The sequence below is a fragment of the Choristoneura fumiferana genome, chromosome 24 (assembly GCF_025370935.1).
Source record: "Choristoneura fumiferana chromosome 24, NRCan_CFum_1, whole genome shotgun sequence".
Lineage (NCBI taxonomy): Eukaryota > Metazoa > Arthropoda > Insecta > Lepidoptera > Tortricidae > Choristoneura > Choristoneura fumiferana.
In genome coordinates, this window is record NC_133495.1 from 6,992,124 (window position 1) to 7,011,353 (window position 19,230).

The following is a 19,230-nucleotide window of genomic DNA, read 5'->3' on the forward strand; positions in this document are numbered from 1 at the left end:
GGATGACCGTAAAAGTAAAAATTTGGAATTGAAATAAAAAATACAAAAAGATTCCAAAAAACCAATCTTCCTCCTGAGGCCTACCATACTCAGCGGCAAAAAATCTGGCCCTCAAATATATGCAGTACCTAATAGCTAATAGGTAGTTTTATATGTAGGGTGGACCAAATTTTGTGCCGCTGAGTTTTTTTTAACAGATGTAGTACAGTCAAGTGCAAAGATATGGACACGGCCAATGTTTCAAAAATATGTATACACGACTTTACGCATTTAACATTAAGGACGTGTAGGTATACATATTTTTGTAATTTTAGCCGTGTCAATATCTTTGCAGTTGACTGTACCTAAAACCTTCACTAGTTATTTTTGGGTATTATTAGACTTTAAAAGTGCAAATTTTTGTTAGAAACGAGTTTTATTCCCCCCACAAGTTAAACTGTTGGTTTGAAAAGTAAAAAAAAGTCAAACACTGTAATAAGTATGCATAATAAAATAAAATAATAAATTTAAAGAGAAAACTAAGTATAACAGTAAGATAGAACAACTAGGTAACTAGGTCGATCACAAGTTAATAGTGAATATATGCGCATGATATTATTATTACGGAACCCTACATTGCGCGTGGTCTGTACCGCACTTGGCCGGTTTTTGATAATAAAGCATGTTCAGAAACGTTTTCAATGCTCATTTCATTTGTTCCCTATTTGTACAACACTGCTACGCCTCGTTTTGCGACGCAGAACGACGTTGCGTCACAATTATGTGATGCGATTTTAGTTTTGGGCGCTTTGATCCAAAAATAAACTTAATTGAAATATCTGGGTCGCTGTTTCGGCAGAGTGGCTATCGACGGCATCAGTATTAATATTTAATAAATTATGTACGTATTTTTATTTAATATTAGAGGTAACCCACAGTTTTGCTTTCGTAAGCCACATTTAATTGAAATTCGAATTGACAGTTGAATTGAAATTTCGGGAAAATAAAGGAAAAAAACATGACATAAGATTTCCCATCGTGGGGTTCGAGTGTTTTGACGTCATTTCATTACCATCCCACGATTTTTAGCACAACGGAAGAACAAGTCGCAAGAATTTTGATCACGCTAGACAAAGCATCGGTATTGTCTTTGGTTTTCAATTTCATGAAATATAACCCAGTCTTTAGTTTTCATAAAAAAACATCTCGTTTAATTATACTTGCCGAGACGGTAATGAGAAAAAAACAACGATGCAAAAACGCTGGAAAAAAAGGATAGCTACTTGACGTTTAGCCCAAATTTACTAATTAGGAACCAAAATTATGCAAAACTGATTTTGTAAGATATCACCTAACTTTTAGGTGTATTGTACTAGTAGGCCTTAGCTTTATAGTCATTCAAGTTATGTTACAAGCAACATTTTTTTTGTTACTGTTAGCAAATCATTTTTTCATGTTTACCCGGTCGTTCCCTCTACATTGTGTGAAGAAAATCTGTGCAAAGTTTTAAAATATTTTGGGCTAAGCAGGTGAGATTTCGGAATTTTGAATGCCGACATCCCTGTATGAATTCGGAACCTAAAAAGTACCTACATAGCCTATGTTTTATTTCCATACCAAATTCTACCCAAATTTGTCCAATCGTTTTGACGTGACAGTGATCATTAGGTATGACCTAACCAACAAACAGTTGAAAACCCCCGACTTTGTCACTTCAAAGTTCAATATCTCAAAAGCTAAACCGATTTTGATGAAACATGTCTAAGAACCATGGCTAGAAAACCTGATTTCGAATAAAAAAACCCCATTCAAATCGGTCTAAGCGCTTAAGAGCTACGGTGCCACAGACAGACACACATAGCGGTCAAACTTATAACGCCCCTCTTTTTGCGCCGGGGGTTAAAAAACACGACACTGTTAGACCTTTGAACTTGTAGTATTAATGACTTAAGTAGAGTACCTATTTAAGTGGAAAGGGAGGACTTCATTACATACTACTTTTAAATTAAAACTACATAAAAATATCTTAGACTTAAAATACTAACTACTAACTTAATAAATTAAGAAAAAAAATAGACCTAAAACTAAAACGAATTGCTTAACCCCCCTTAGGCAAGTCCCGAAGATGCTGGCAGCGTTCCCTCTTTGAATAGCCAAGCTAATTCTTTGTCCGAGGAAGCTGCCAGATCTTCGGCCCCCTGTAACGTCTACTAACTTACCTTTTGGAAATGTCTTTGAAACCAGGGCCAAGGGTCTCAAAAATAAATAAACTTATCATGTTTCTTATTTCATCCAAGGAATAACTTTGCCCCTTATTAGCGGCAATTTGCACTAAATTTGTTATCAGTATATCGGTTTATTACGGCTTCCATAAATATGTAAGCCGATTTTTAGATACAACAGTATTTCAAAGAGATGTGACAAGATAAGACGGTAGGTTACTAATGTATGCAAAATTTCACGGACTGCGGTGGAGCGTGAAACTGACACACACACACACACACACACACAAATATCCCACTAATATTATAAATTAAGTCTGTTTGTTTGTTTGTTACAATATCACGTCTAAACCGCTGAACCGATTTAGATGTAAGTCGGTATATAGAGATAGTTTGAGTCCCAGGAAAAGTACATAGGTTTTGGCGGGATAGCAATAAACGAATTCTATGCTAATGAAGTCACGAGAAACAGCTAGTAATATTATGATAAATATTAATCAAGTTGCTCACATTTTTGGATGTAAGCTTAAACTGCTAAAAAAGTTACAGATATTCGTTGATAATACATATTGTCATTTCAAAGTTCAAATTTCCAAAAACGGCTGAACCGATTTTTATCAAACATAGCTAAGAATCACCGCAAGAAAACTCGGTTTCGTGTAAAAAAACCACATCGAAATCGGTCCATCCGTTTGAGAGCTACGACGCCACAGACAAAGAGACGGGCATTTGTCTAACTTCCCCTCTTTTTGCGACGAGGGTCGGTTCCAAAGCTTCAGGACTACCAGAAATAAATTCCTTAGGTATTATAATAATATTATGTGTTATTTATTGGGTTACTTCCAGCAATAGCTTTCTTTCTTTCGTGGAGAGATAAAATTTGTGGTGAACTTAAATAAAGCAAAAATTTAAATCATCTATATATCCCTACGGTTCTTAGTGAAGTAAACGAAAGTGCTTTTCCATTTTTTATTTTTATAGTTGCCTAACCAGTAGCGTGAAGTAAACATTTTTTTAAGCAACGCGCTGAGTGAGAGAAGCATGAGTTAGGTGTGTCTTTGAATATCTCGTGGTTAGTGTATATGTTATGGACAAAGTGATTATTAAGGGCATTATGAATAATGACAAGCTATACCGAGCAAAGTAATAATTATTATCTAAACTTGCAAATGAAACGGATACAAAATTCAGATCTATTGTCAAGAAGACATTAATATCAAAGGCGTATTATAAAGTTAATGATTATGTCATGGACAGGGATATTTGGAAATAATTCCGATCCGCATTAGCGATCCCTTCAAAAAGCGAACCTACTGTGTTAAAAATAAAAGTTGTGTAAAATACTTGTGATTATAGATATCATTTAATAATATTGTAAGGGGCTGTTTCACCATCCATTGATTAGCGTTAACCGACGGTTAAATGTGATGCCGTCTCCGTCTATTCGAACAAAACAAATAGAGACGGCATCGCACCTAACCGCCAGTTAACACTAATCAATGAATGGTGAAACAGCCCCTAAATCTGTTAAAATCGTCCTCGCCTCGCCTCGCCTCGTTGAGTTTCTTGCCGGATTCTTCTCAACAGAGGTTTTTCCGAACCGGTGGTAGATTTTTTTTTTGACATTCATGTGCTTGTTCATTATTTATCACTTTGTCCGGGCATTATGAATATTGCTACATGATCGTTGGGCAATTTGATTACAACTGATATTTGGCTAGCTGAAGTCTGATTCATTCAATCGGAATGTTAGGTGCGACGACGAGCGCAGCGAGGAGCGCGTTTGGTTCAACTGCGACCAAAACAAGCACGAGCCGAGCGAGCGAAGCGAGCGTGCCACGGTAGCGGCCGGCGAGTGCCAGAATTATATTCTATCATTAACATAACTTACTTTACAGATTTTGATAGATTTTTATAGATTCATTAAATATTACGTAAAGATTAAAAAAAATAGTAATGAGACATGTTATTTTTTAATAAGTACTTTACCCAATAGACGATAGACACCAGTGGCGCTGGCGAAGCGTACATAGAACCCTATTCGCACCGGCTTGCCCAATATTTTCAAAATAGAAAAACAAGACTTACAGAATTTATGAAAGATGTAAGCAATCTTTACTTCGGCTTTCCCACGGAAATATCTGACGCTGCGCCACGGATAGACAGTATGTATAATGCCCAGGCAATGTATTAATTGAATAGTTTTTATCAAATTGCTATCTCATAAGTATTGGTAATTTTTCATAATGCCCGCCGCGTTGCCAAAATTTAGGCGTCCCGGCGGGAGTAGAGTTGCTACGACGTCACGCCACCGCTAAATACTAAGTTTCTTAGTTTTGACTCATTAAAAGTTTATTCACCACCTAAAAAAACTTTGAACCTATATTTTATCCTATTAAAATTTTCAAGCATCCTTTCTTATTTTTAACCCCCGACGCAAAAAGAGGGGTGTTATAAGTTTGACCGCTATGTGTGTCTGTGTATCTCTGTGTCTGTCTGTGGCACCGTAGCTCTTAAACGGGTGGACCGATTTGAATGCGGTATTTTTATTTGAAAGCAGGCTTTCTAGCAATGAAAGAAAGAAAGAAAGAAAGGTTTATTTTGGCTCCAAAAGTACCACCTAAAACTAAGACTAGAACTAGCACTAAAACTATGTTACTTGGTGACACGGCGGGATACCAAAAAGGGTCTCCACTCAGCATGTGTTGTGTTGCAATGGTTCTTAAGCATGTTTTATCAAAATCGGTTTAGCCGTTTTTGAGGTATTGAACTTTGAAGTGACAAAGTCGGCGTTTTCCAACTATTTGTTGGTTATTTGACGACTAAATTGTACAGAAAAACTTCCATTCCCAATTCAAACTTTTTACCCCCCACGCAAAAAGAGGGGTGTTACATGTTTGACCGCTACGTGGTCTGTCTGTGATATTATAGCTCCCAAATGGTTGGGCTGATTTTTAAATCCAGAGCCAATTTAATAAAGACGGTTGTTAGCTAAGTTTTATTAAAATTGGTTCACCTATTTTTGAGATGTTGAACTATTATAAGTTAGCTAAGCGTCTAAGTCTAAACTAAGTCAGTCTGTAAGAACTTTATTTTTCATAATATTTTTAAAAGACAACGTGCCTAATGTAATGTAATGTAGAGATACCTATACTTTGTTTGTTTGTACGTGAAGGATAATCTTTTGAACAAATTCTCAATTTTCTTCACACATTGGTAGCTACAATACCTAAATTTAATTAACGTTACCTTTTATCCCGGTAACTACAAATTTCCCGCGGGATATAGACGCAGACGCGGTCTGCTAGTTCAAATTAAGTACTGAAAGCTTTTGATGTAAGGAAGCACTTAGTCAAGACCTTTCTTATAATTATGTAAGGCATTTTAATTCTTTTCGGTTGTTATAAAATAAACAGAACAAAACAATAATAGTATTAACTTAGGTATTTGAAAAAATTATACCGCAAAAAAATGGGACGTCCGTAAAAAAAATGTTTTTTATATATTATCTCTACAGTTATTGCAATAAAAATATATGTTCAAGACACATAGATAATGTAAGTACCTAAAAACATCAACGGATAAAATTTTCGTTTTAGTTAATTAGTCGCTCATTTTATATTAAAGCTTTTTAATTTTAATCAAACTAAAACAAATTAATAATTCGCATTTAAAGTGCCCATTTATCCTCAACTTTCTTAAGAAATGTTACTTTCTATTCTCTAATATTGATTAAATCCTGAACTGACCAATTTTATAATAGAAATAACAAACCTCTTTCGGGTGCATTAATTTACGACTGTATCCTTCGCTACCTTATCTTTACAACCTATCTTATAATAATTTCCAAAGAAAATGACATCTTTCGGAATGGTTCGTGATATTTATGTAGGTACTAAATTTATTTACGCATAAAGCAACTGTCATTACCTATGTTATTATAAATAGTTTTTGTTTATTTATTAAGTTAACTGACAAAGCTATAATATGACTTCCGTATTGCAACCTTTGAGTGAATTATATAACATAATCTAAACAACAAGTAGCCTTTTCGCTTTGTAAAAATAGGTATCTATTCAATATGGAAAACTTTTGTTTTAACTTTTTGAAACACATCTGTGTTTTTGTCTTTCATGCACTTCATTGATTGGCATAGACGATAAAACACACTTATATGATATGTATTTGCATTCACGTTTCATTCTGTTTTTCGCGAAATTTAATTTTATCAAAACCATGTCCAAAACATGCGTTATTAATTTGTTTTTTTTTTCGTAACATGCTGTTGTCACACCACCAACTCATTGTTTCTGTTAATTTCCATTCGAGCAAACACCGCACTTACCTAAATAATAATTAATCTATCTTCTATCATTTCACTTTAAATTTGAGCGACACAACACTAAAAACACTAAGTTCACCGTCCACTTTAAAAGTTCATAAATTTTATTTTGAAATTTAATACTGTTGCATTTGTACCTCGTATGTTTTGTTAGGGAATCCGGTTTAATTTTTCATAATGATAATAGGACGTATAAGTGCGTCGCATAATAAAAAAATAGGCTCGGCAAACAATCGTAGAGCTAACAAAGCAGCGCTTCGCAGCTATCCGAAGCTGTACTGAAATTCTAAACCCCGACTTCGGTATCCATGTCGTGCACCCCCCATTACTATATTTCCACTCATGCTTACAACGACTCAACCGCCATATTATTCAACACAATTCCAACCGACACTAACAACAGACAGAGTCGAAATTGCCACAAGTTGTAACGACACATCAGTCTTTTTCTAAAATGCCCAATCCGCTACAAGGCTATGAGAACGTGTAATTTAAAGACGGAGCTGCGCGTTGGATCGCTCAAGTATAGTCGTCTCTGTCCCGCACCTCACAATGGTTCTGCAGCTTTTCGCGTTGCAATGTCGGGTTGCTCACTTTTTGCTATTCTGTATTGGATTACGTATTATTTTGTGAATTAGATTGTGCGGTGGTGTCATATTTTCTTTTGTGCCTGGCGTTTTTAGAAGATACGTCGGGAAGCAGGTTCACGTGTTTTATTTCATAGGAATGAATTACGGTATTAATCTATATTAAAAGTTTGATATTCTTTTACAAAACATTTATTTTATATATTTTACAACTTTGTTGTCTCAGGGTCCCACATTTTGAACTTAATTATAAAATATGTTATGTCACAACAATATTTTTCAAATATGTTGTTAAAAACACAAACATTCTTTACTTTAATAATAAGCAAGACCACAACCAATTTTTGGAATAGGAACTAAATGTTTAAACGTTCTCTTTTACGAACGTTTTATTCTCTTTTTAAGTATTTTCCTTGCACTTGGAACTGTGAAACAGTTGACATTGAAATGCTCACACATCTGCCGAACCTGTAACGAAAAATAAATATTAGAAAAAATATAGGAAAATCATACTTTCTACTTTACTGCCTGAACTGAAGGGATCAATTCTTAAAAACACTGTTGAACATTGGTGTCTTTATATTTTATACCACCAGGTGGTGCCACCAAACAATGGGTCATTCATTATTTCTAAACGTTAGACAGTAAATTATCTTAATTGAAATAACATCAAGGTTATTCTGACAAAATGGCAAATAAAGCTCAGATGCTAATTCATAACGTCACATCTTTTCTGAATTATTTTTTAACAAAAAGAGAATGTAAAACTTTTAATATTATTACAACTTGGTAACTGCTTACAACACAAACGCCGTAATGTACATGGGCGAGGATGCTGAGCGGCATGAAGGTGTACAGAACAACTAGTTCTGCTGCCGGCAGCCACAGCGACAGGGACACGCCAGCCAGGAGCGGCCACAGCAGCCAGGTGACCAGGTCGCAGCGCTGGTCGCTCATCTCTGCCACTATCAGGCGGCTCTGCAAGATTATCCAGATAAATGTTAACACCCACGGAATAGTTTGAAAGTTTGAAAGCTCAACTTTTCTTCATTTATTTAGGTACCTGTTTTATTATAGATTCTGTTTTGTAGGTTTTATTTTTTATGAAATTGTGAATAAATATCATTGAAGTTGATGAAGCTATGGTTTATAGACCTGCATTTAGCGGAGAACTGCATGTAAGCTGCCTATAGATAGATATCGGACTGATATTAACTGTTGTGGTACCTATAGTAGAATACCGTATCTAGCTAACCGAGACTGAATTTTAATCTTGAATCACAAACATGAAGAGATTTTTTCTAAATTTTCACTGGACAGAGAAGCTAATTTTTATGCTTCCACGAGATGACATCGAGGGATAAGCTACTTAGTGTATTACCTATTTAATTATAAATCAAAAATAGACATAATTGTTCAGTTGATTATTTTTTTAAATCATATTAGGTATGAAAGGCTAGAGCACAGAAATGTCTTTTTATTTTACCTTATTTACATAAAAATAAGAACTGATTTTATGCTGCAAATCGCAAATCTATACTAACTTAGAAAGAGGGAAATTTTGTTTATGTGTTTAACTCCAACATTTATAAAAGTCGCCAGCGGCAGAGAATGTACGGAACTGCTTTGCAGTTTTTCAGATAAAATATTTAATTACATTGCAATTTAATTTTAGTTTTGAAAAATACTCGTAGCTTAGTGAGCGCAGTATTCTGGGTGTTCGAAGAACTGATCGAATCAGAAACACGGCACTGCGCTCCAAAACTCGTTTTACCTACAGATAAAGGTGTCAATTCCGCCAAGCTGAAGTAGGACTGGGCATGCACGCACCCGGACTGATGGGCACGAATCGTTACCGAATGGGATCCGAGGGATGGCCATAGGAGCAAAGGCAGACCTAAGAGGAGATGGCGGGACGACCTAAGCGCTTTTCAGCTCGATTGGCACGTGCATGCCCAGGATAGGGAAAAGTGGGGAGGAATGGGGAGGACTTTGCCCAGCAGTGGGACATAATACAGGCTACATAAAAAAACTGCCACTTTCTTCTTGACAATGACGGTCTTTACGAAAGCTTTGGTAGTTTAAAAATTACATCATGTAAAAGATCCCTTGTTCTACTTATAGATTTTTTTTAGATTATTATTAGAATTTTGTATATCCCGAGATATTGCTATATACCCATGGGGCGCAATACGTAGCTGCTGGCAACAGCTAATCTCGTACAAAAAACACTATAACTATAGAAGAATTTGAGTAATAAACTTACTGCGATATTGCTGAACAGGGTACCAAATAACAGCAAGAAGGTTCTTGGGTCATACTCCACAATGTCATTTGGCGACTTGATAGCCCACACTGTTATGATAGTTGTCAGCACGAGTATGGAGAAGAGTGGTCGCAGCATCTCCAGAAAAGAGTACATCTTCCCGGAACGGTTTTTGTATGACCTGAAACGGTTATGTTATAAAATACCACAACTCCGGAGGTTTTTTAAACGACATAGAACTTTTACGCGTAAGTAATAGTATAAATATCACGGGACACTTGACACCAATTGACCTAGTCCCAAAGTAAGTAAAACTTGTGTTTGGGTACTAGGCGACTGATAAACATACTTAATTCCTACATAGACTTTGAGAAGTTTCTGTGGGATTTGAAGTTCTGAAACAAACAAAGTCGCAGATCCAAGCCTCAAAAAGCGGTTGGCAGTGCCAATTAAATAAAACTCTTTGAATGAACTTTTTCATTATTACATGGAAACAGAAATACGGAGAAATTTTGGAATTCTAAATTTCCAGTCTGGTGTAAGTTTTTGATACAAAAACGTTAATATCTCAAGTATTATTGGCAACAGTATAGACAACAAACTGTTATTTAACACATTCAAGCAGACATTTTGTTATGGCTACGACAAAAACTAAGCTAAGGGTCCAGTAATTGAGGCTCGTAAATGTGTGAATTAGATAAAGTTAACAATGCCGTGTCAACAAATCAGGATCCTAACGAGAGGAGAATTTATCACACAAAAAACACCCAACGCAGAGTGCCTAGTGGTTATTAGATAAGTTAACTATAGGGTATCGGGTTCAATACCTATTAGAAGAAGATTTGTATGAAACATACGAATGTCTGTAGTCTTAGATGTTTAAAAGGTATGTATTTAAATCCAGCACCTCGTTTATTTATTCGTTGCTTAGGTATATTTTAATCACTCATGTAAACTTTGCTTTGTTTGAGACTTGGTCAAATTGATGCCAGCCAATTTGTCTCTGTGTGCTTGGTTCTGGGGTTTTAGAAAATAAGAGTTAATATCCTATCTACGTTTAACAGTCTACAAAGGTCACAGGTTTAGGTAAGTGACCACTGTAATTGCTTTTTACTATACAATAATAAAACGATCCATTATTGAACGCGTTTAACGCGCGGCTAAAAGCACTAACGGCAATGAATATAAATGGAAATAGTAATGATTTTAGTTTTTAGACATTTCACAATTCCCCATAATTCCTGAACTTCCGGTAACTCACAGATAAACATTGTAGATGGCGATAGGCAGCGTGGTGAAGAGTCCCGTCGCGTGAATGGCGACCTCCAGGCCTTGCGTGAACGTCACTTCGCCGAACAAATAGAACTTGTACACTTCTGCACCCCTGGTACCGGCGATCAGGAAGAAGATGGAGCTTACCTGGTGAAAGAGCTGGTGAAAGAGCTGGGCGATTTCGAACGTGCGTGAAAAGCGGCGCGGCGAGCTTTGTCTAGTTAGTTTGTCTGTTGTTCTTTTATCATCATTACCATGGCTTAAACGTCTTACTGTTAGGACTGCTTTACATATGACAACTTTTTAACCCCCGACGCACAAAGAGGGGTGTTATAAGTCTGACCGCTATGTGTGTCTGTCTGTCTGTGGCAACATAGCTCTTAAACGGATGGACCAATTTGAATGCGGTTATTTTTATTTCAAAGCAGGTTTTTTAGCGATGGTTTTTAGGCATGTTTTATCAAAATCAGTTCAGCCGTTTTTGAGATATTGAACTTTGAAGTGACAAAGCCGGGGGTTTTCCAACTTTTTGTTGGTTAAGTTGGGTTATAGTTATTTAGAATCTCTAGGGGGGGGGGGGGACAGCTGCCCCTCCCTGCCCCCCCTTGGCGACGCTCTTGATGAATAGTACGAGTAAACCTCGTGCTTACACGTCTTAGTGTGCGTCGTGACTGACGGCACGGACACCAAAAAACTACCACGTTCGCGCTACGCACACATAGACCTGTCGTACTCGCACGGATAAATTTACAACTACTATAAAATGCGGAGGGGCGCGCCTTTGTGAGTAAACAGATCTGACTACTACCACATAAATGAACATAATTATGCTGTCGCATGTAATTATGTACTCACCCACATACTGAGGTCGTACCCCCACGGCAGGTAGAGGGTGCCGGTGTTGTATTTCTCCCAGTGGCTCACGTAGAAGTTAAGAACTACGCTCGTTACCGCCAAATATCCTCTGGAAGCAGAAATGGCCTGATAATCAAGTCTGCCATACAATATCCTACTTATATTATAAGACCAGAACCATCAGAAGATGGGCAGCAGCGTCTTTTTGGCAACCTTACATCCTATCCTATACTGCGCTCGCCAACCCGCTTGCCAAGCGTGGCGAGTATTGGCAAATCCCCCCTCCCTCTCATGATTAATGATGATGCACAATTTATTGGAGTTCTATTTCTATGGGGGGAGATATATATGCAACGGTGGACGTCTACGGCTGATAGGATGATGTTGATGTTATAATGAGAGGTGCGCAATTAATGCAGTGGGGGTTCAATAAATGCGAGTGGCGTGGGTTGCGATGTGAGCGTAGTGGGTTTGCTTGTTGTTTTCTGTTTATACATAAAATAATTGTATAAAAATTTAAAAATAAAATAAAAAATAAATTAAAAACTCCTTGAACTGTTGACGAACAGAAAGAAGGTTAACAAAAAGCTTGCAATGCAATTTTGGGCTTTAAATATTTCTGATAGGCTCATAGAATCGAGTAACTAAACTGGCAATCAGGGTTTCGGAGTAGCCACTCCAAAATCCAACATTCCAAATTCATACCATGCAGTCTCTCTCACTCTTTTTTATTAAACTCTATTGGCGTTAACGGGACGGCAGTATAAGGCTAGAGTCTTGCTAATCGTACCTAAACGCGGATACAGAGAACTCGTCCCTCCCGACCACCGAAAACAGGCAGAAGGGTATGAAGAACACGATGTACGAGTCCAGGCCATGGTCAAACATCTCGCCGAGCGGGCCGGAGACGCCGATGCGACGCGCCTGCTTGCCGTCGATGCCATCTGTAATTTTTCATACAATTTATAATTATTTTATTTTCCCAGTCTGGGGATCGAACCCGAGACCTCAAGCTTTGTAGTCAGGTATAACCACTCGGCTATTTGGTCGTCAACTAGGCCGGCCGCTGACTGAACGACATTGCTCCTTGCGCGGCGTAGTAGTGCAGTAGGTACAAAACAATCACTACTATAAGTACCTGGATTCATTATTACACTCAGTGTAAGTTTAGTATATAGTGCCACGAGAGTCGAAGTGAATAACTAAGCTACAAAAATAACCAAGTGCTCAAAAGAAGAACGAATGAAATGAATGACAAAATTAAGATTTTTTTTTGGAGTCTTTTTTATTTCAACTCCAAATTTTGTTACTTTTACGGTCATCCCGTAAAACCCATATCGAAATAAAATAGTGTCGCTGCTTAAGTGACTTAATTAGAAACAAACCAGCTGAGATATGTGGTGCATAGGAGAAATTCGTGTCTGGACCCCTGTCCAGTGGTGGTGTAGCGGTATAGCACGGAATGCCGAGGACCTGGGTTCGATTCCGAGCGCTGGTCTATTTTTCTGGTTTTTCTGTGCATCTATGTTTCAGTTTGTATTTTCGGAATGAGAAAATGACAAAATCCTGCTGTCATTACACTACATGTTGTAGCTGTGTATGTAATCATTCACATAACTCTCGTGGCTTGTCTTGTACAGTCAGCAACGAAACTTGCCGAACAAAATAACGTTACAAAAGATACTAGACACATGAATTGTACTGTACATAAGTTACTGAACATAGTTACAAACAAAATTCCATTTACATTATAAATTTCCAAAAGTGGCCGGACCCGGCACGAAAAAAGTTTCCGTTCGTTGGGCGACGGAAATACGATGCGAAGTTACAAAGGCAAATCTAGATTTTTTTTAAACTGCATCGGTTTGTGACCATGGACATGTTTTGGATCCATCATCGATCGTGAGACCAAACAGCAGTCTATGACCAGAGAAGATCATCCTTCCAAACGCCGCAGAAATTAATTCGCAAGCTCAGTGGGAAAGTTATGGCACCGTGTAATGCCAAGGCCAAGGGAGTAATAACGATTGAATATCGTGAGAAAAGAGCCACTATTAGCATATTATGGGCTTTTACTAAGCTGACCAAATAGTTACAAAGATTGCGCGAAGCAATCAATGCGAAGCAGCGGGGCAATCTTAGAACTGCGATCTGTTTCATTAAGACAATGCACCAGCTCACAAGGCCAGTGTTACAACGGCTGCTATTCGTGATGCAGGGCTCGAAATTCTGGAACATTCCCTAAATTCGTTAGACCTAACTCCCCGTGACTTTTATCTCTTTGCACGACTCAATGGAGACCTCAGAGGCAACAATTTTTCTAATAATAGTGAGGTAATGGCCGCCGTGGATGCATTTTTTACGAGTCAAGAAACATTTTTTTTAAAGGAATTCGTGGTTTCAAAACAAGATGGACCATGTTTCTAGACTTATTAGGAGACTACATTGAAAAATAAATTTACTTTTGAATATGACTGTACCAAACATGATATTTAAATGATATACCTTATTGCCTTAGTTATACATATAATTACTCATGTGTGTTGATAGTCGGGCTTATCAAAATCGAGTCCTATGAAGAGTAAGCACTTTATGTAAAGTGGCTCTGTCTTTTGGACCCTGTATATAGTATTAACAAACACCGGATGCCGGTCCGGCGACAAATTTATACATATCAGCGGATTTATGTAGTCAGTCATGTTCTCATGTTCAGCAAATTTTGATGTTTTACAGATCAGGCTAATTATGTAATTAAATATGTTCAGCAAGTTTTGAGTAGTATACATATCAGTGGATTTATGTAGTCAGACTTGTTCAGCAAATTTTGATATTTTACAGATCAGGCTAATTATGTAATTAAACATGTTCAGCAACTTTTGTAAAAATAATGTCCATCGACCCAGGTATTCCCAAATGTCTACAGAGATTTTTTGTAAAACAGCCTGTTCAGTTACATATGAACCTTTATAGTCTGCAGGTGTTTAAATTTTATGTGTTCGTGGACCTTCGTTGCTGACTGTACCTATAGTTAAATCTATAATGTTGTCGATACCAACCACTAGATAAATAGATATCACGGCATTGCTGTTGAACACCAGGGACTAATAAATCAAAAGGAGCTTCAGAGCCCCATTGCGAACCATTTCGTACCTACCTACTCACCCAAGTTGTAAGCCAAGAACAGCAGCACCCCACACGCAGTGAACACCCAGCGTGGAATTTCATCGCCTTCCATTCTCTTATACCCTGGTGGTCCGCCCGACGCATAGCAATGATAGTCGTAGACCAGTAGCAAAATCACGCTAGCTACCATACACAGGAAACCAGCAAAGGTGAGGAGGTTCGGCGCTATCCATTTCGGTATAAACTGGTATAAAATTAATAATTTATTTTATTACAAGTTGTAAACTCGTTGTAAAGTAACTCAATGTCAATATTCGATTAATGGAGATACCGAATCAATCGCATTTTATGCCTGTATTAATGATTGTGCATATCTACCTTGACGACAGTATTCCAAAACGGATGCATCACATACTGGCTCAAGGGGCTTGTATCTATGGCACTGTACTGGAAACAAAATCTTGAATAAATTACAAACAACAATCATAGAAGTTCAATGAAACAAAAGATCAGTCATTGCGTTACTATACCTACCCTACCAACAAACAATCGATTGTCGGTTGTCGGTGTCAAATGTGACAATGAACTTTATCACTGAATTGTTAAGATTCTTACGTTTAATATTGCTACTGTTTCTGTTCTATCTGAGTACCTTTTAAAACATGCTTATTTTACCTTGTAATTATCAAATCCTTTTAAATGTTCCCGCGTTAAGTATTTATAGTTGAAAATCTTTGCACCTCCCATAGTTCATGCGACCCCGGTACTCGTATTTCACAAATTCACTTTCAACATTTATTTTATAAACACTTTATTATATTGAACAAAATCCACGTCCGCCGACGAATAAATTGTTTACTACACTAAATAACCATTGACCTAGTGATATAAGATAAAAATGATATAGCTATATATCCTCGAACGAAAAATGTTTGTGTGCACTTATATCTTATCTTGAACCGAAATGGTACCACATAGGTAGGTGACTCATATACTTATACATATAGTATAGTATTATGAGATAACTTGGCGTAATAGCAGATAGTAAATGATATGTCAGCCGAGCAATATGATTAGAAAAGGAACATTGAAAAATAAAGTGGGTATAAATAATGAGTTCGAAATAATTCATGATGGTACATACATCGCATTAATCAGTGCACCGACTAATAATGATAACTATAATTGATGATGAATATTAAAACACACATTTGCCCAGAAATAAAAACATATAAATTCTGAAACAATTAAATCTTCATCTATTTATTTATCACCGCAATTTTTTTTTGTATTGTAAAGAAGGAATCCAACGTTTTTAAGATTCATATGCGATAAATTCTAAAAACGTATGCGTACGTTAAAACAATAGAACTGGTTTTGCACCTATATGAACTCAGAATTAATCTTATTTTAATAGCTGTTTTAAGTTGTAGACCGCTCAGTGATAACCACACGCGACGGCCTCGTATGTACGCAAGCCGTGAATGCGAGATGGACAGACTTCAAGGCAAATTGAATGAATGAATTTAAATATAATCTTGTTTTACTTAACAAAAAATAGGCAAACAAAAACAATGTATTATACATTGTATGGACAGAAAGATCGTGGGACGCACGGATGGGCGAGGTTGACTTAGTTAACTCCCGTGCATTTGATTACGAAATCTCAAAAAGTAGAGATCAACATAGAGTTAAAAAAATGTGGTAGCCAAGTGGTAGGTACGATCCATAGACTAATTAATAACTAACAACATATGGAACCTGTTTTCCGAATTAAATTTTTTTTTTAGATCGTCGGCTTGTAATTCGGGCTCTCAGCCTCTCACCTTACCTCTAGCTTTTTCTAATTCATGTGTGATGTGTGATACGAGCATTCCGGTGAAGAAAAAATCGCGAGGCATTAAAACACGCCTCTCTTTCTCAGAGGAGATCTGTCTGAGGCCGTATGCCTAACGTTTCGGATACAAAACTGTAATTTGTTTGATTGCGATCGCGAGCGTCAGAAATGTTAGGCAATACGGCCTCTGGTCCAGCAGTGGGACGCTTTGAATGCCAAAAATGAGATGAAAATGGGGTTAGAAGAGGTTAGAGAGGTTATTTGGTTAAGTTTTTTTAAACCACAAAGTGTCTGGCTACCTAGAAAGTAAGATGCCTTAGAATAAAAGAACGCAAAAATGAACAATTAAAGCTGGGATAAAAATATTAGCAAAAACAAAACAGCTCCCCGTTAACCCCTGCTGCCCTGGTACTGGCGTGCTAATTGGCTGCATTGTGCAACATTAAGTGCACTAATTACGTCCCGCGGGTCGCGATGATATATGGCTCTATAAAAATAGACAGTTGTTAATTTGACAAATTGTCACGTCGACGCGCATTAAAATGTTTGTCGTTTGCTGCAGGATTGAGTAATAAAGTGAGTTGTCAGTTCTGTTGTTGAATAAATTTCGTTGTTTCAGCTATTTCAAATTATCTCATTCCATTGATGGGAAAGACGTTATTCATACATAGGAGTGCCTAGTTAGAAAATAAAACTTCTAACTATGACTTTTAGAACAGTTATAAAGCAGAGTTACCCTTAAAACCAAATTATAGCCTTTCGTTTTTTTTTATTTTAGGAATAAATAAATATAAATAAAATATCTTCTTAATGTTTTCTTTAAATAAAAGAGGGCACAAAAATGTATCTCTTATTACATCGGTTATGATATAGCTACGTAAAAATCCCCCCCAAGGATAATCGCGTTCATAATTGAATCGGCATCAGATAATATGTTAAATATAAGATTATGCTAAATTAGGTTAGGTTAGGGCATCAGAATGGAACAGAGTAGAACAGAACTGAGGCCGTATTGCCTAAAACCGGACTTTTACTTGTGATCACATCCTAATGACAGATTTCGCATACACAAACTGTCATTTGATTGTGATCGCGTGCGTCAGAAACAACAATACGGCCGCAGATTAGAGTGTTAAAATAATTCGGGCATATTTCGAAGGTTGCCTTTAATAGGGAATATTACGCAAAGCTCTGAGAGTGCCTAAGAATAGAAATCATGACATATTTATTAGTAACAAAATAGCATGATACTTACATCGATAGTTACGATAGAGCTATATTTCCAAAAAAAAATGATTTAATATGACATTATGGCATCCTTAGTACTTTTAAATACTGTTTCCGGTTTGTGCTAGTGTTGCACTCAGACGGCAGAAAATTGCAGCAATATTCCCTATTCAATTAGTCTTCATATTCACATTCTCGACTAGATAAAGAGTCCATCACGATTTAACGTAAATATATCTCGCTTTTACATAATATTGTGGCAATCTAGATTGGACATCTGAGAAGTTAATGACGCCAAAACAACAGAAATCCCGCAACACTAACAATTATTTATTATCGAAAAAAGCCATCCCTATTTTAAATTACACGTAATTTAGTCCGAAATAGGCACGCGCTCGGCTGGCAACTGGCAACACAGACATTATCGGCGCGGTTCGAATTTCAAATTACGTTCCGGTGTCAGATGGCGCCCTCCGGAGCGTCGCCATGGCAACGCACAGGTGTTGTATCGATCTTCGTTGGCGTTATGCGCGCCTAGTAGTGGTGTACCTAAAATACGTAAGGTAAGATAATATATTGCGGTTATTTTTCATCCCCAAACTAGTTATTTCAAGGATAACTCCGTCTGTCCATCCCATCTTTTGATCTGTCTGCCTGTGTCTGCTACATACTCTTCACGTCTTAATGGCTGCACCCAAGAAATGAGGGCTATCGACGAAGAATTTCGCCGCTAGAGGCGCTAGTGTAGCGTGAGGTCTCGAAGTGTCAAATCTCATAGTTTTTGGGTGAGCTACGGGGTTTATTTATAATTAGAATTTTTTTGTGAATTATTTTGCATTACTGAAATTAATTATGGCAATTATGCGTTACGGTGCAATGAATGTCTGTGTTTTGAGACAGTTTGTCTTTCGGAAACTTTTGTCCTCCCTTTCTTTCCGAACAAACGGGACTTAGCAACACTGTGGTGGCTGATATTTTTATTGTACGGTTTTAAGGTGTTTTAAATATGATTTTAATCTAAACTTTGTTTTACGCCCGTTAATAACAGACTCTGAAAGCCACACTTAAAAACCTCACGCAACAGTGCGCCATCTAGTGAGACAAAAAACGATAGCCCTCATTGCACGTCGATTGCCAGCCAACAGGGTTCCTTGCGAACAACGCCGGCTAACCCTAGAACAAGGTAGAGCGAGAGTCTATACCGCTACCGCGTCTCTTAAAAGGCGCCATTTAATTTTATTCTGCACTGGAAACTGGATAACGGCGCTCCTTGCTATCTGGCGCTTAGACTAGAGCGACCGCTCCTCTGTGGCTCCTCTTGCTCTACCCCAGGGCCGCTGCTTTGCTTATGCTATTACCTGCTGAGCTGGCAACGTTGCATTTTTGTTAGTTTTTCTCGATTATTCCATAAAAACTGAATGAAATTAAAAATGTTGTCTGATAGAACACTTTCTTAATATATAAGTTAATGTGTTTCTACATCCGAATAGGATCCCTATTATATAGATGGGGTAGAAAAA

At 37.3% G+C, this 19,230-nt stretch overlaps 2 protein-coding genes across 2 annotated transcripts in view; both read right to left on the bottom strand.

Annotated features, from left to right (window-relative positions):
- The window catches only part of eya (eya transcriptional coactivator and phosphatase 2), a 56,082-nt gene extending 49,273 nt beyond the window's left edge, over positions 1-6,809 (bottom strand). The window contains exon 1 of the mRNA XM_074106192.1: positions 6,547-6,809. The gene's annotated coding sequence lies outside the window, so the exon portion shown is untranslated. The remainder of the gene's footprint in view (positions 1-6,546) is intronic.
- A 497-nt stretch (positions 6,810-7,306) lies between these two features.
- On the bottom strand, positions 7,307-15,524 carry LOC141441597 (ethanolaminephosphotransferase 1-like). The gene is made up of 9 exons (XM_074106383.1): positions 15,322-15,524; positions 15,025-15,093; positions 14,686-14,890; positions 12,314-12,467; positions 11,524-11,632; positions 10,658-10,815; positions 9,397-9,577; positions 7,932-8,108; positions 7,307-7,598 (listed from the first exon to the last, which is right to left on the bottom strand). Exons 1-9 carry the CDS (start codon positions 15,391-15,393, stop codon positions 7,509-7,511), a joined length of 1,215 nt encoding a protein of 404 aa, XP_073962484.1. The 5' UTR covers positions 15,394-15,524; the 3' UTR covers positions 7,307-7,508.
- Positions 15,525-19,230: the final 3,706 nt, after the last annotated feature.

Coding starts and splice junctions, on each gene's coding strand:
- LOC141441597 (XM_074106383.1), bottom strand. CDS start 15,393: ATGGGAGGTGCAAAGATTTTCAACTATAAATACTTAACGCGGGAACAT. Junction 11,633..12,313: donor TTCTCTGTATCCGCGTTTAG/GTACGATTAGCA, acceptor TTCTGCTTCCAG/AGGATATTTGGCGGTAACGA. Junction 8,109..9,396: donor CCCTGTTCAGCAATATCGCA/GTAAGTTTATTA, acceptor ATAATCTTGCAG/AGCCGCCTGATAGTGGCAGA.